Source organism: Stegodyphus dumicola, chromosome 4 (assembly GCF_044657685.1).
Source record: "Stegodyphus dumicola isolate Sdum_Otavi_A_Nest chromosome 4, ASM4465768v1".
NCBI classification, from domain to species: Eukaryota; Metazoa; Arthropoda; class Arachnida; order Araneae; family Eresidae; genus Stegodyphus; species Stegodyphus dumicola.
In genome coordinates, this window is record NC_140771.1 from 58,474,612 (window position 1) to 58,490,909 (window position 16,298).

Genomic DNA, 16,298 nt, shown 5'->3' on the forward strand with positions numbered 1-16,298 from the left:
CAACTTTTCTGTCTGTGACATTATATCCTGTAATAGACTCATTTCAGTTCAATCTATGACATGTATGTTGAACATGCCCACCCTATGATCTTTACTGATGATCATGTGTACATAAAGTTACTTTTGAATGGTACACTGCACAAAAAAAAAGCAGGGGGGCTTTCTATATCTCCCGATCCATTGGTCCGATTGATAAAATTCAACCTGTGTTTTTCATGTCTCAAAAGCGCAACTTAGGATATGTATTAGATTTCTATATAGCATTGTTCTGATATAGGTATTTTAACACAAAATCGGACTTTTTCTGAAATGACATGCCAATTTTTTCCATATTTTGATTCTACAACTCAAATTATGCCAAACTGCCAAGTTTTGTAAAAATTGCACGAGTAGTTTTTGAATAATTAGCTCTCAAAATTTTAGGTCCTCAATGTTAATTGAATTTGATATATATTTATTAATCTCTCTTTTTTATTAAACTTATTTTATTCTTCCTTTCACATTTCAAAATTTAGGTTCATTCCAATTAAAAATCGCCAATTTTTTTCTGATTTATTTTTAAAATCTGTATTTTTAAACAATTTTTATAAATTTTTCAAAACAAATTTTGAATTCTAATCTGTAGAGACATTAGAATTTTTTGGAAGCAGGAAAGATGAAAAATGAGCAACACCTTCGCCAGGAATCCAACCACGGACCTCTGGAATATGTGCCCAGCGTGCAGATCACCTCACTAAGAAGGCGGGAGAAATACCTTATATACTCCCCCTTATAAAGGATAACTGGGGTTTTTAGGGGACCCAATCGCCAAATCCTGTGTGTGGAGAATCATCATCGACCACCCTTTTAGTTCGGACGCCACTGTAGGGACATTAGGATTTTTTGGAAGCAGGAGAGATGGAAAATGAGCAACACCTTCGCTGGGAATCGAACTATGGACCTCTGGAATACTAGCTGAGTGTGCAGACCACCTCAACAAGAAAGCAAGAGAAATATCTTATATACTCCCTCTTAGAAAGGATGACTGGGGTTTTTAGGGGATCCAATCACAAATCCTGGGTGCAGAGAATCATCATCGACCACCCTTTTAGTTCGGGCACCACTGTAAAGACATTAGGATTTTTTGGAAGTAGGAGAGATGGAAAAGGAGCCACACCTTCGCCGGGAATCAAACCACGGACCTCTGGAATACGCGCCCAGCGGGCAGACCACCTCACCAAGAAGGTGTTAGAAATACCTTATAAATCAATCTATGAAATTTTTACCATCATCTTAAAGTAGATGTATTTCTAAGCATACCTGCAAAAAATTAGAGTGCTGAAGATTCAAAGGTTTTGAAGATATATGTGAATTTATTGGCGCATTTTGAAATTTGCATTTTTGTTGAAAGCGATAATAACATCAAATATGGTTTAGGCACTTTGTTAAAATTATTTGAATCTTGGGAAGTCTGTGACCTTTTTTCACTCATGCACAATGTAAAAAGGCAAAGGAAAATAGGTTGCCATATATTAAGAAGTTTGCCAAGTGAATTATTCTTGGCACAAACTGTAAAATATGCATCAAGATAAATTTTTGAATTTCTCGATAAATTCCGCACCAAATTTTACAAAATTTAATATTTAGGCATAATTTGAGTCAGAATCGAAATATGGCTGAAACTTGGCATGTCATTTCAGAAAAAGTCTGATTTTGTGTCAAAATACCTATATTAGATCGGTGCTATATATAAATCTAATATATACCTTAAGTTGTGCTTTCAAGACATGAAAAATGAGTTTGAATTTTGTCAATCAGCCCAGTAGAATGAGAGATAAAGAACTGTTCCCCCTCCTTTTTCTTTTTGGTGCAGTGTACATATCTTTCTCTCTTATGAATGTAAATTCTACCAAATTTCATTAAAATCTGCCTGTTAGTTTTTCAGAAATTTATCATCTTAATTTTACACACTAATATTTTTTAAATACATATATTTTAGGAAGTGGTATATTTCATTAGTAATGGGAAATACTTTTGATGATTGTATGTTTGTTAACCCCTAAGTGGTAGTAACATCTATCACATGTTAAGTTTATGAGTACTTTATTGTATGGGCATATTTTATTATGTGCTTATAACTTATGAAGAAGACTAGTTAACAGATCTACTTTCTCATGTTGGATGGAATTAATATTGTTACATAGCAGCTTTCTTCAATAAATACTAAATATTTCTGGTTACTTCCTGTGTTTTCCACATAGCATGCTTTCACAAGATCTGGGGAATTGATTTTAGTGTAGCTATTTTAGAGCTCATGTTCAGTGTAGGAGTTTGCTGTCTTTTTTTCTTTTTATGTAGTGGTCTTGCTGCAATGATTGAATGCAGGAAAAGAAATCTTCTTCAGGTATTAAAAAATATTTTTTGAATATGGTGGTTAATGGTGGTTACTTTAGTAATAGCATTGAAAACTCGCATGACACAGAGGGAAACAGAGTTAAGGAAAGAGGTAGTGATTTAGAAACTTCTGAAAATGATAAAACACTGCAGGGGGCCAAAACACTTAAGCTGACATATTTGTTGCAAGACATTTTTCAGACTCTTTTCAACAAAATAGATAAACCAACAAAGATGATGCATAAAATTTATAAAAATATATTTTATTTGGTGTGCAGGCTTTTTTTTTTTTTTTTAATTTAATTTTATTTTTATATATATAATCTTTCTGCAAACTATGTTTAAATAATACCTTACATGAAGTCATCTGTAATTATTTCAAAATAAATTTTTCTGTACTTCTGAATTATTTTATGCATGTGTAGTCCATTTTTATTTCAATTTTAACCCACCTCTCTCTCTTAAAGAGCGAGAGAGAAAGAGAGATCTAGTTGTGCCAGTATACTACTGTGCAAAGTCAGCATAAATGGTTCATCACAAGTCCATGTTCAAGAAACTTAACCCACTGTGCAGGAGGCATGTCGTGTATAAACTTCCATTTAAATGGTTAATAATTATGATAAGCGTTCTATCTACATCTAAAAATATTTTTAAATTTTATGAATTTTAAAATGCATGCATGAAACTAAAGATATACACTGATGAGCCAAAACATTATGACCATCCCCTCATTTTTCAATGAACTCATGTGGATGTCACATGAATAAGTGGGAATGGTATTTAACTGCTGCTGGGGAAGGTAAGGAATCATTCCTGCACTTAACTTTTGTGAGTAATGGAAAAGGCTGCTGATCTAAGCGAATTTCATAGAGAGCAGATTGTAATGGTCCAGACAGAAGACTTGGAACAAGTATCTCCGAAACTGTAAGACTGGTATGTCGTTCACGATCTGCCAGTAATTATGCAGAGTGAATAGATGATGGTGAAACCAGCAGTAGATGTTAAGGTGTTGGGTGTCCATGCATCATCAAAGGATGTTGAAGACTGTCCAACTTGGTACAGCAGAATCAGCACCAGGCAGTGGCACAGCTGACAGCTCAATGCACGTCCAAGTACTTCAGAACAGCCGTGTTGGATATGGGACTGTACAGACATCCCACTCATGTGCCTCTGTTGACCAAGCATCATTGTCAACTATGCCTACAATGAGCCTGGGAACATCAAGACTGGATCATGGGTAAGTGGAAAACAGTTGCCTGGTCGGATAAATTATGATTTCTCATTCATCACGTCAATTCTTATGCCAGGGTTCTTCAGGCGAATAGATGCCCCCCCCCCACTGTACAGCAGGTCATACACAGGCTGGTGGTGATGGTGGTATTATGCTGTAGGATACGTTCTTATGGGCAGCTGTGGAACCCTTAGTTGTGGTAAAATAGACCATGAAAGCTGCAGTCTATCTGAACATAATTGGAGATTAGTTGCACCCTTACATGGCATCTGTGTTCCCAAATAGAAATGGAATCTTCCAGCGGGACAGCATCCTGTGTCACAAGGCTTGAATTGTGTTGAAGTGGTTTAAAGAGCATAAGGATGAATTCCAGTCAATGTCCTGGCCACCTAACTCATCGCATCTTAACCTGACAGAGCACATTTGGGATGTCATGGAGCAGCAGCTCAGAGCTCAACCATCACCATGTCAGAATATCTCGACTATGCGTGACCAACGCTTTGATATTTGGTACAACCTGACTCTAGTCATCTTCCAAGAACTTGTAGCATTCATGCCAAGGTGAGTTGCAGCTGTTCTTCAAGTTAAAGGTAACTCATTTTGTTATTGAGTGTAATGTTTTGGTTCTTCAGTGTATGTTGCATTTATCTGAATCAGTATTTATCAAAATTGCATTCATTTAAAGTGAAAAATTTCATAAATAGCTAGAAGAAAGCTTTATTTGTAACAGATTCAACCAGTGGATGAACAGTTAAAACTGTATTTATGCAGAAGTGAGGGCAAAATAAGTTATGCCTGTAGACTTTTTTTTTTTAATTTCCCTTAAAAATATTATATATTCGAAACAGTTTAATTTTGAAAATTTTCTATATAAAATTTTGTTTTAATATATATATATATATATTAAAAAAACAAGTGAGTTAATCCTACATTTAGCATTTTATTTCACTTAAAATGACTTATATACCAAAATTACCAAAAGAAAACTAAAATTTATTATTAACTTATTTTGAGAGAATTCATGAAAATTTTAAATGAATTTTGTAAATCTATAAATTTATCGTTATTAATCCTTAGGTAATTTTTCACAATATATTTTTATTCTCTTTTAGACTTTCTGGTCATTTATTGTGGGCATGTTGACTAACATGGAATCTCTGCCACTTGAACGAATTCACAGTATGTTGCGAATGTTTGCTCTACCAGGTACTAGTACAAATGAATGCTCTATACAAGATATGAAGCAGTTTTTAGAAAAAAAAGTAAGAGACAGGCAATTAGTTTGCACAGCTGGCATGTTCAAACTTCCAAAATATGATTCTTGAAATGCACGATTAATTTGATTTATTTATATTTACTGTATATACTTTTTCTATTAAAATTAAAAATTATAATTACTTGTAGTCAATTTTTTTTTTGGGGGGGGAAGGTACAATAATCTATTTTCCCATAAAATCATCTTATTTTAAGAAATAAAACTAGAAATTCCAGTGATTATTAATGTTCCAGTAATTTTTCAGTAGCATAATATTTTTTCGTCAAATGAACAATTGGTCAAATTCTTAAGATGTTTGAATAACTATTTTCATGAGTGTTTTTTTTTTTTTTTTAAATATATATATATATAATTAATACAGTAAGCATTATTTTTAGAAAGAGAGATGAGGAATGGAATTCATCAGACTTCTAAGATTTCATTATTAAGATAACTTAAAGCTTAAGTATCTAGTGCTATAGTGATGTATAGTACATTTGTGGTGTTTAGTAAAGATCTGCTCTTTTATAATTTTGTTCATTTCTGTACAATTTATATTAAGAAAACGTGAAAATTCATTGAATAATGAAGTCATAAATGATTAATATACTTGTGAATCAATAAGTAGTTTTCAAAACTAACCTTTTCTCCACTTTTTTAATAATGAAAAATGCGCTGAATATTCCAAACACTTGTGCAAGATGTATAACTACAAGAGAACATTTAATTCTATATAAAGCAAAATTTTTCATTACGTAAAAGTAGCATTCTCTGGTGTAGGAAGCTGAAATTTAGAATATGTAATCCAAGTAAGATAAACAGAAAAACTGTATTTATCAATTTTATACAAAATGGACATTAATGTACTATAGTGGAATAATTAACATGGTTTGTTATCTCCCAATTACAGAGAGATTAAGTATTAATACCAGTTATTTATGTTTCTCCTCCCTCCTTCATTCCACAGGAAAATCACAAGAAAATTATGAAGGAAGGAGTAAAAGCTAAAGGGTAAAAAGATATACAAGGTAAACAAAAAAGTTCTTGCTGTTTCTGATATGACATTAGAAGAGTGAACCATAACATAAAAATAGTTGCCAAGATTGTAGAAGTCCAGACATTGACCAAAAGTATAAAAACGCTTTCCATCAGTACTTCAAACATAACTCACACAGTGGCTGATTGAAATGGACGCGTCAAAGGTGCTCGTTCAAAGTTGTTTGCTGTATGATTTTAAAGTGGACCTGTCTGCAGCAGAATCAAGTCGCTGAATTTGCCAGGCCTTTGGGGATGATGCCGTTAATGCACGAACCACTAGGCAATGATTCCAGAAGTTCCTGTCAGGGGATATGTCTCTTAGTGATACATCACACAACGGTCAGCCACAAGCACAGGACAATGAGACCCTACAAAAGAGTAGCCCTATGAGAGCAGCCATAAAGAATGATAGTAGCCAAACATGTGGTGAGCTTGCTGCACACTTCCAGGTATCTGATGAAACGATCAGATTCAATTTGCACCACATAGGAAAGGCATACAAGCTGAGCAAGTGGGTACCCCACTCACAGTCCGATGGAAACAAGCAACAGCATATTGCTGCCTGTTTATCATTGCTTACTCGGCACCACAATGGCATTCATATTTGATCAAGTACTCACCAGTGATGAAAAGTGGGTCCAATATGATATACCCAGGCATTACACACATTGGTTGTCACCATGGAACCCTGTGTCTCACACTGCGAGACCTCTTCACCCATTCAAAATCATGCTCTGTATCTGGTGGACTAGTCGCCAAGAGGTGCACTATGAGCTACTGCCAGTGGGTCAAACAATCACGTCAGGCCTGTACTCATAGCAGTTGGAATGTATGCATCAGGCATTGATGCATAAAGGGCCACCTTTGATCAGTTGTAGGATTGTACTCCTCCTCCATGGCGATGCAAGACCGCATGTGGCTCGGGAGGCCAGGGACAACCGCAAGCACAGGACAATGAGGCCCTGAGACCATCCAGCGACTGGGATGGGAGACACTACCCCATCTACCATATTCCCCAGACCTCGCACCAACAGACTACCATCTTTTCCATTCCCTGGACAGCCATCTTCATTGGATATGAAATAAATAAAATGACTATTAAACTCATTAATAATTTTAAAATTAAATAGTTCATTATTATCAAATTAATTAATAGCTATCTAATTAATGTTTATAAATTTTTATTTAATAAATATTTATTATATAATTAAATAATTAAAATTAAATGTAAAGAGATAAATTAAAATTTAATAAGCGATTTTTAATATAATTTTATTGCTAAAAATAAAATTTTCGAGATAAAATTTCTACTGAAATTGTTATTCAATTACATAAAAGAAGTGCCGCAACCTTCTTATTAAGAGCTCTGGTGCGCTCCTGCTTGAATTATGATTTATTACAAAAACTAAGAATCATCGGAGCGGGCATCCGGTGGGCTCCGTCGCAATGTAAGCTCTGATCGTAGGAGGGGGAGTTCTTTTATCATCACAAAATTTAAATATACTTAAAATATAGCTGATGAAAATTCAGATAATGCTAAAAGAGGGCGAAGCTGAATGAGGGCATGAATGGATGGAAACAAAAAATTAGGGGAATCTTGATGACAGAGAACGTTCTCTTTCACCACGGCTCTTTGCTGATATAATTATAGCCATCCAGAGGATGTGTATCAAGGTTAAAATGAGTTCTGAATTTGACTCCTAAGGATGAATGTAAAGTTGCTGGTTATGCTTTTTGCCCCCCCCCATATTTGGTTACATTAGTGGATACTCTGGGAAGTCAATGTATAGGACGTGCTTGAGCAATTTATCTCAGTATTTCACTGTTACTGTACTCGCTGTCACTTCACGCACATTTAAGAACACAAATTTTCCTTCCTGAGAGGATAACTAACTGTAACCATTGATAACAATACACTAGATACGATGACATGGCGAGAAATGTACGTTTTCCTAAATGCACTCTCCCAAATTTATTGCCTTCTTAAAGGGAAAGGTTTCCGCATGTGAGTGAGGGGACTTTACTTGAACGTCTCATGTTCTCATGAGCTCGTATTTCTAGGGAAATAGAGTATTGCAAGATCTGCTTATTGTTAAACTAAAACGTTAAGGATTCTAATTTTTTTTCTTGAAATTGTGGCTCAGTTTTGTAAAAAGAAGTACAGGAGCTCATGTTATTTAGGGCTCCGGTGCGCTCCAGCTAGAATTGTAATTGATCTTAAAAATTCAGAAGTACCGGAGCTAGTCTCCGGTGGGCTCCGGTGCAATTTAAGCACTGATTAGATGATTATCTCAAGCAAGGTATTATTGAGAAAGTGTCAGATGAAAATATACGTATCGGTAAACCAGTCTTTTACCTACCACATCAACCGGTATTTAGAGAAACAAGTGCTTCATCGAAGACTAAAATAGTGTTTGATGGCAGCTCACATGAGTTCGTCTATGGACAGGGACAAATTTGAATCCTAACTGTTCCATCTGCTAATTAATTTCGGATTAAATAAAGTTGCAATTTCAGCGGATATGGAAAAAGCAGTTTTGCAGATTGCTTTGGCAGAAAAGGATCAAGACGCAGTGCAATTCCTGTTTATGGAAAACATACAATTAAATGATCTAAAACTAGCGACATATAGATTCAAGCGCGTAAATTTTGGGGATTAAGTCAAGTGTTTTTGTTGGCTGCAACAATTAAAGAAAACATTAGACAATATCGAGATGAGCAGCCAGATGTATTAGAAATATTGAATTCTTGTGTTTATGTTGATGATGTTATTACTGGACAGGATAGTGTAGAGGAGGCTCTAAGCTTATCGCGTACAGCTAAACAAATTATGAGTGATGCAAATATGAACTTGCGTAAATGGGTATCCAATGATCCTGAGCTGATGAAAAAATGGGAAGAAGAGTTCGAGATACATCCACATAAAATCAATGACTCAAACGATACACTGAAGATTTTAGAATGTTTTGAGATACTAATGAAGACAGTCTGAGTATAGACACAGACAGTTTGATGGAATTTCTTAAGAATAAGCGTAATACGAAACGATTCATCTTGAAAACTGCAGGGAAGATTTTTGATCTCTTTGGCTTAATAACTCCATTTACTGTTAGACTTAAATTCTTGCTACAAGAACTTTGAGTTCGAAAATTGACGTGGGATGATGAACTACCTACAGATATCTGTCAAGAGTGGGCAAAGTGGTGCTGTGAGTGTCATCATCTAAGTAAAATTGCAGTTCCAAGATTCATTTTGAAACCCGAAGCCGATTCCATAGAGATCCATTGCTTCTCGGATGCCAGTCAGAGGGCGTATGGTACTGTTGTCTACATAAAACTGCGTAAGCAAGAAGAAATTTCTGTGAATTTCGTTGCATCAAAATGTTGTGTTGCACCTGTGAAAAGAATTACGTTACCTGGTCTTGAATTACTTAAGTGCATTACTAGCTGCGCGTTTAGGTTCTGGAGTGAAAAAAATTGCTCGATCAAAAGAAATCTTCGAGAATATTTTATTGGACTGATGCCAAAATAGTGCTATGGTGGATTAAAGGTTCCAGTACCAAATGGAAATCTTTCATCGAAAACAGAGTTAACGAGATTAGGAAGTTCTTATAGCCGACAGAGTGGTTCTATTGTTCAACAAAAGAGAACCCAGCAGATGTTATGACGCGTATGTTCAAACTGACTTTCTTGTGAACTGTTCCAAATAGTGGTCATGCTGTGACTTTCTAACATGCTCAGAGATTCCTCATCAGGACTTATCAATTGAGGTTGCTGAAGAAGTGTGTCCAAATGAACTTAAAAAAGACAATGAACTGCATAACGATTCTAACTTGTTTTCAATTGCATTTAATGAACCAAACCTCTTTAAAGATATTCTTAATTTGTCTTCTAATTATACTAAACTTATTCGTATTGTTAGTTTCAGGTTTATCCATAATCTTAAGAACTCCCAGGTAAGGAGGTATGGAGTACTTGATTTAGAAGAGATAAAGGATGCTGAGGTGTATATTTTATTAGAGGCTCAAAAAAGTGAGTTTCGAGAAAAAAATCAATTGAAAAGAGGTAAGTGTGTAAACGTCAAAAGTACTAGTGTGGAACTCAAAAAATTGCAAAAATTGGTTGAGTGTCCAGATGAGAATTTAACGAGTTTTTATACCACTGAAGGTATAGAGTAGAAATTTATTCCTCCAAAGCCGCCAAATTTCGGCTGAATTTGGGAGGCCAGGGTGAAATCATTTGAGAGTCATTTGAAGAGAGTTATTGATAATCAGTGCTTAACTTTAGAAGAATTCTTAACTGTTTTAACAGAAATTGAAAGAGTATTGAACTCAAGACTTCTTAACTTCAATTTCAGCTGATTACAACAATTTTGAAACTTTGACCACAGGCCAGTTTTTGGTTGACAGACCTATCACAACTCTTGCTGAGCCAGATTTATCCAAAATAAATGAAAACAGACTTTCTAAATGGCAAAGAATCACTAAGCATACACACACAAAAAAAAAAAAAAAAAAGGAAATTGTGGAAATGTGATTACTTAATAATTTACAAGAACGTCACAAGTGGAAATTTTTAAAAGACGTTCAGTTGGGAACTCCTGTATTATTAAAAGATGAAAATTTGCTTTTAATCAAATGGTAGCGGGAAGAATAGCTGAGGTTTTTCGTGGTAGGGATAACAAAGTAATAGTAGTAAATGTAAGATTGTCTAATCAACATTTGCTAAAACGAAATGTTCGAGATATACGTATACTTCCTGTAGAATGATTGTTTATCTCTATTATAAACAGGAATTTGTTGTAATGATTTGAGTGTATATTCTTCGATATTGTGATTTGTTATTGTAAAGCATTTTATTGTAGTGCCTTTATATTTACATTTATTGTCAATAATTTTGAAATTGTTAATTTCAACAACAGGAGTGTTTTGCATTAGCTGAGAAATACTTGGCGACAGAGGAGAGTTTTGTCTAATAGCGCATGCGCCACCAGAATCGGCGCTGAAATATAGTCTATGAGAAACTTGATGTTTGTTGTATATTCGGAGCTGAGATTCATATGTTACGCTGTAAGAAACCTAGCGCCAGTGTCGCTATGGAAAATAAATGTATTGAAAGTTTGAGTGTGTTATTTCTGTAATGTGTGTGGTGTTATTTTATTGTGATATATAGCTATAGACGGGAAACAGAAAATTCAATTCATATTCCTTTGTCCACAAGAATTTTTGTTTACTTTCTGTCAGTTTGTGAAGAGGTCTTGCGATGGAAGAAAAGTCCTTCACAAATCTTCTATAGTAAATACAAAGCCCCTGGAAACTTCTTAGTTGATGGACATTTTCGGGGCGTATCTAGTCTTTAACTGTTGACACTTTTTCTCAACCCGTATACACACCTTCGGCCGAGATGACGTGTCCGAGGTAAGTCACTTTCTGTCTAAATAATTTACATTTAGCGGGACTCATCTTTAGATTAGCTTCTTTCAGTTTCTGAAGCACATTTCTAAGATTTTCTAGGTATTAGGTATTCTTCAAAACTCTTCCCGACGATGTTGATGTCATCCAGGTATATCAGACAGGCTTCGTATGAAAAAACTTTCAAAACAGTCTCCATTAGACGTTCGAATGTAGCCGGCGCATTGCAGAGTCCAAACGGCATCACCTTGAACTGCCAAAGTCCTTGTCCCGTAGTAAATGCCCGTCTTTTCTCGGTGTTTAAGACGTATCTCTTCTTGCTAATTTCCACTCTTTAGATCAATTATCGAAAATCACTTGCTTTCAGAAAGAGTGTCCAGAATGTCGTCAATTCCAGGAAGAGGATAGCTGTCTTTCTTCGTAACGTAATTTAACAGGCGATAGTCAACGCAAAATCGAGTTGAAGCGTCTTTCTTCCATACGAGAATGATGGGCGATGCCCACGCACTTACTAAAGGGTCGATGACATCGCTTTCTTGCATGTCCTTTAAAAGCGTTCTTACCTCTTCCAGCTTAGCAATCGGTGGACGTCTTGTACGTTGCTTGATTGGTGGATGATCACCGGTATCGATTCTATGTTGCATCAAACTGGTTCGACCAACGTCAGAAGACGAGCGGTAGAAAACATCTTGAAATCCTTGAATGACACGTTCGGCAGCATTGCTCTCTTCATCGTTTAATTGCACATTCTGCAATAACTCCGATATAATGCTCTCTGAAGACACAGATTCTGAGATGTTACTGTTTTTTAAACGCTGGTTACTGAAGTACATGCTGCAACTACTGCACCTTTCTTAATAACTCTCGCCTTGTCAGTAACATTGGCAACTGTCACCGGGATAACGATCCTCAATAGGTCGACGAGTGCTGAGGCTACTAATACTCCTTTCGGCCTGTTACAGTTCTTGGAATATTCTATGATGCCGTAGTGGAAATTTCTGTTTTCGGCTATGAATCCAGGAAGTAAAAATTATGCTCTTGCGATATCGTTTTAATGTATTGATTTTGTGTACAGGTTTAACTCCTTTAGCATTAATTCCGAAGAGGGATATATCCTCAGAGGTAGAATGCAGTTCATTATTTTTAAAATCCAAGGAAAAATTGTATTTCCTTAGAAAATCCAATCCCGGTAAGCAAGCATCTGTAATCTCTGCCACATATGCCGTATGACGGTTGGCGGCACTTCCAAACGTGATGCTAACGTTTAATTTTCCGTTGATGTCGATCTTATCGCCGGACACAGTCTGGGGAGTAACGCAGGGCGGCGTCCAAATAAATTTACCTTCCACTTGTTGAGCCAAATCTTTTCCAATGATGGTACAATGGCTCCCGTGTCAATCGTTATATTGCAGGTAGCTCCATTGATATGCCACATGATGAAAAGCCCATTACTGCCGCCACTCACAGCAGAAATCTGAAGCGCTTTAAACTGGTGTTTTTCATTATTGTGAGGGTGACGTCTTATCATCAAACAGAGATCTCACTCACGATTCAAAGCATCAGATTTTATTCCTTTTTTTATAGAAGAAAAGGTAAACGGAATAAGTTTGTACAAATGGATTAAATATGTTTAGGAGAGTAATCACAACACATTTCAGTATAGAGATGTAAAAGTCACAGCTGACCACCTACGTGCGGTCACTTTAGATAAGTTCCAAGTCCGATCGCCTACGCGCGACCAGTAAGCGTCTAGTTGTAGCTCCTTCGCGAGCGTTCTGTTAGACCGCTTCTCTCGGACTTCTCGAACCAACTGAAGATCCTGGAACCTGGAGAGTTCCTACAGAGTACAGATAGATAGCGACATCTGGTGCTTCGTTGAGGCACGATTCCCACACGCTCGGCCATCGACAGGTGAGGACCTCTGAACACTTGAATACATCTTTAAAATACAAAACAAAAAAAAAGAGAAACATTTGAAAATTAGTTTGCAAAATGATCTCAAGTTGCGATGTCATCAGACGAAGGCTTCATGTGGTCTGCCGAAGTGGAAGTTGCTTCAGGTCCTTCATGAGATCCTACTTTGGCTACATCGTATCGATCATGTGGCTTAATCTTAATCTCTCTATAAGGTCCTAAGAATTTAGGTCTTAGCTTGAGACCGCTTCCTAACTGGGTTCTTTTAATGGCTACTAGGTCGTTGACTTTGTAGAGTGGAGCGGTTCTATGACGTCGATTGTATTGTCGTCGGTTCTCCTCCTGCAGTTTTAAGATATTCGCTTTAGCCTCTTCACGAATAGACTCTTTCTCCTGGATGGTGGAGTTCAGGAATTCTTCATCGAGAATTTCTTTAATTCTTTGGTCTGCCTTTTTTCGCATTTTCACGCCTGTCATCAGCTCGAAAGGAGTGAATTTTGTTGATCTACTGACGGTGCTGTTGATGATTCTTTGGACGTCAGGCACAAATTTGAACCATTTGGCAGGATCATCTACTGACAGTTTTGCAAGCACTGGGATAAGGGTTCCATGAATTCTTTCGATATGGCCGTTGGCTCTTGGAACGCCTGTTGTGATTTGTATGTGCTGAATTCCTTCATCTTTACAGTATTCCTCAAAGTCCTTTGAAGTGAAAGCAGATCCCTTGTCAGAGATAATTCTTGAAGGATTTCCGAAGACAGCTTGTTGGATTTTTAGTTTCTGTACAGCTTCTGTCATTGATGTTGTCTTGACTGGGTAAAACCAGACAAATTTTGTAAAAGCATCTACCACTGTAAATATATGTCGGTATCTCTTATCTGTAGATGTCAGGGGTTCTACAAAATCTATGTGATATGTGCTTAACGGAATATTGTCCTTTGGGATTGGGTTCAATAGACGTGCTTTGCCTCGCTTTTTATTACAGAGGATGCACTCGACACAGTTCACTATAACGTGCTGTATTTTCTTTGTAGCATTCGAAATATGAAAATCTCTTTTCAACAGATCTTCTGTCTTTTGTACAGCAAAGTGTCCTTTGTTATGTATACCACGGATGATATCGAATTCCATCGCTTCCGGCACAACGATGAGTTCTCGACCTCTCTCCTGCAGATACAACACATTATCTTTTAGCAGATAGTCATCTCTAAGGCCTTTCTCGACCAGAGTTTTCAATAATTGAAGACGCTCATCAGCCTGTTGCGATCTTAGTAGTGATTTCACTTTGCGAACGAGTGACCATGCACACAGCATGCCTACTTAATGCGTCGACATGTCTCATCTGTTGATTGGGTCTGTGGATAACTTCATATTCGAACTCTTCGAGTAGCAGTGCCCTTCTAGCTATCTTTGGTGTCAGATCTTTTTTCTGCATTGTCTTCTGAAATGCATCGCAGTCTGTGACTATTTTGATTTTTGTGCCTAAGAGATAACTTCGAAATTTTTTCAAGGCTTCGACGATCGCTAGCACTTCGAGTTCATAACTTGACATTTTTTCTTGTTGAGGTGATGTTTTCTTGCTCATATAATGGATTGGATGCAGCTGTCCATCATCTGAGAGTTGAAGCAAAACTGCACCGAAACCATGACTACTAGCATCCGTGTGTAATTCCAAAGGTTTTGCCTGCTGAAAGATGTTAAGTACAGGACTTTTGCTCAAAAGTTCTTTAAGGTGGTCAAATGCCTGCTTCTGTCTTGGCCCAAATTCAAATTCTACACCATTGCGAAGCATATCACTCAATGGTTTGGCTAATTTCGAATAACCAGGTACAGATTTTCTAAAATAGCCTGCGAGACCTAGGAAGCTTTGCAATTGCTTAACGTTCTTAGGTTGAGGAAAATTTTTAACTACAAGGGTCTTATTTGGAGATGGACGAATTGTACCTTCTTCAATTAAATAACCGAGAAATTCAATTTTTCTTTTAAGGAATTGACATTTTTTAAAAGTAATTTCTAGTCCATATTCTGAAGCTACTTTTAAAACTCGTTTAAGTTTTTCTAATCCCTCTTTTTCATCACGGAAAGGTATGATAAAATCATCCATGTAAATTACAACTGTATTATACCTTATTAATTCCCTGAATACATTGTAGATAAATCTTAAAAATACACTAGGACTTGTGGTCAAACCAAACGGTGCTCTTAAAAATTCAAATAAACCTGCATGACAAATGAATGCTAAATATTTGGTACATCTTTCATCGACTGGAACGTGGAAAAAACCATTTTTCAAATCCAAAGTTGAAAAAACTTTCGCTTCCCCCAAATGATCAAGTACTTCCTCTACCTGGGCAATAGGGAAAGAATCTTTCACTACTTTTTTATTTAACTGTCTGAAGTCTACGCATAATCTGTGTGTTTTATCACGTTTCTTACATAACAGAATTGGAGATGCATATTCGGAACAAGATGGTTTAATTATCCCCTTTTGCAACCACTCGTCTATCTGTTTATCAACAATTTTTTTCTCGGCAAATGGTAATCTCCGAGACCGTTGCGATACTGGAATATCATCTTTTAACACAACATTCAATTTTAAATTCGTGTCTTTAGTTTTATTTGGTTTATAATTATGAATCAATAACGATAAATCTTTATGAATGTTCACATCAATAACATGCAAGAAATCCACATCACATTCGTCAATCACATTTGCAAAATTTAATAAAAAACACTCTTGTAATGATGATTCACTTTTAAAATCATTTTCGGTATCAGGATTAGATGTTTCATTTTTGTCTTCCCGACTTACTTTTAGAAGTTGAGAATAAATGTTTGGTGTTAAAATTAAAGGAACAGATAATTTATTTACGACTGCAACAATGATTTCTAACCTTGGTGAATTGCTATTTAAAGATAATCCTATTCTAGCGATATCTGCCTCTTTTTTTTTCCGTCAAAACATGAGCTAAGTATTATTTTACCGTCCAGCGGTGTCTTTATTTAAATGAATGATGAATTTATGACCGGAACTTCGCCTGAATCGATAAGTGCTTTTATTTCTTTATTTTCTACGA

At 36.2% G+C, this 16,298-nt stretch overlaps 1 protein-coding gene across 2 annotated transcripts in view; it reads left to right on the plus strand.

The window, feature by feature from the left end:
• Positions 1 to 4,998, plus strand: part of mr (anaphase promoting complex subunit morula) — a 59,244-nt gene extending 54,246 nt beyond the window's left edge. For both annotated transcript variants that reach the window (XM_085814954.1, XM_085814955.1), the window contains one exon: positions 4,717 to 4,998. In XM_085814954.1, the coding sequence (XP_085671080.1) occupies positions 4,717 to 4,929 (213 nt within the window). In that variant the 3' untranslated portion in view covers positions 4,930 to 4,998. The remainder of the gene's footprint in view (positions 1 to 4,716) is intronic.
• The last annotated feature ends 11,300 nt before the right edge of the window (positions 4,999 to 16,298 follow it).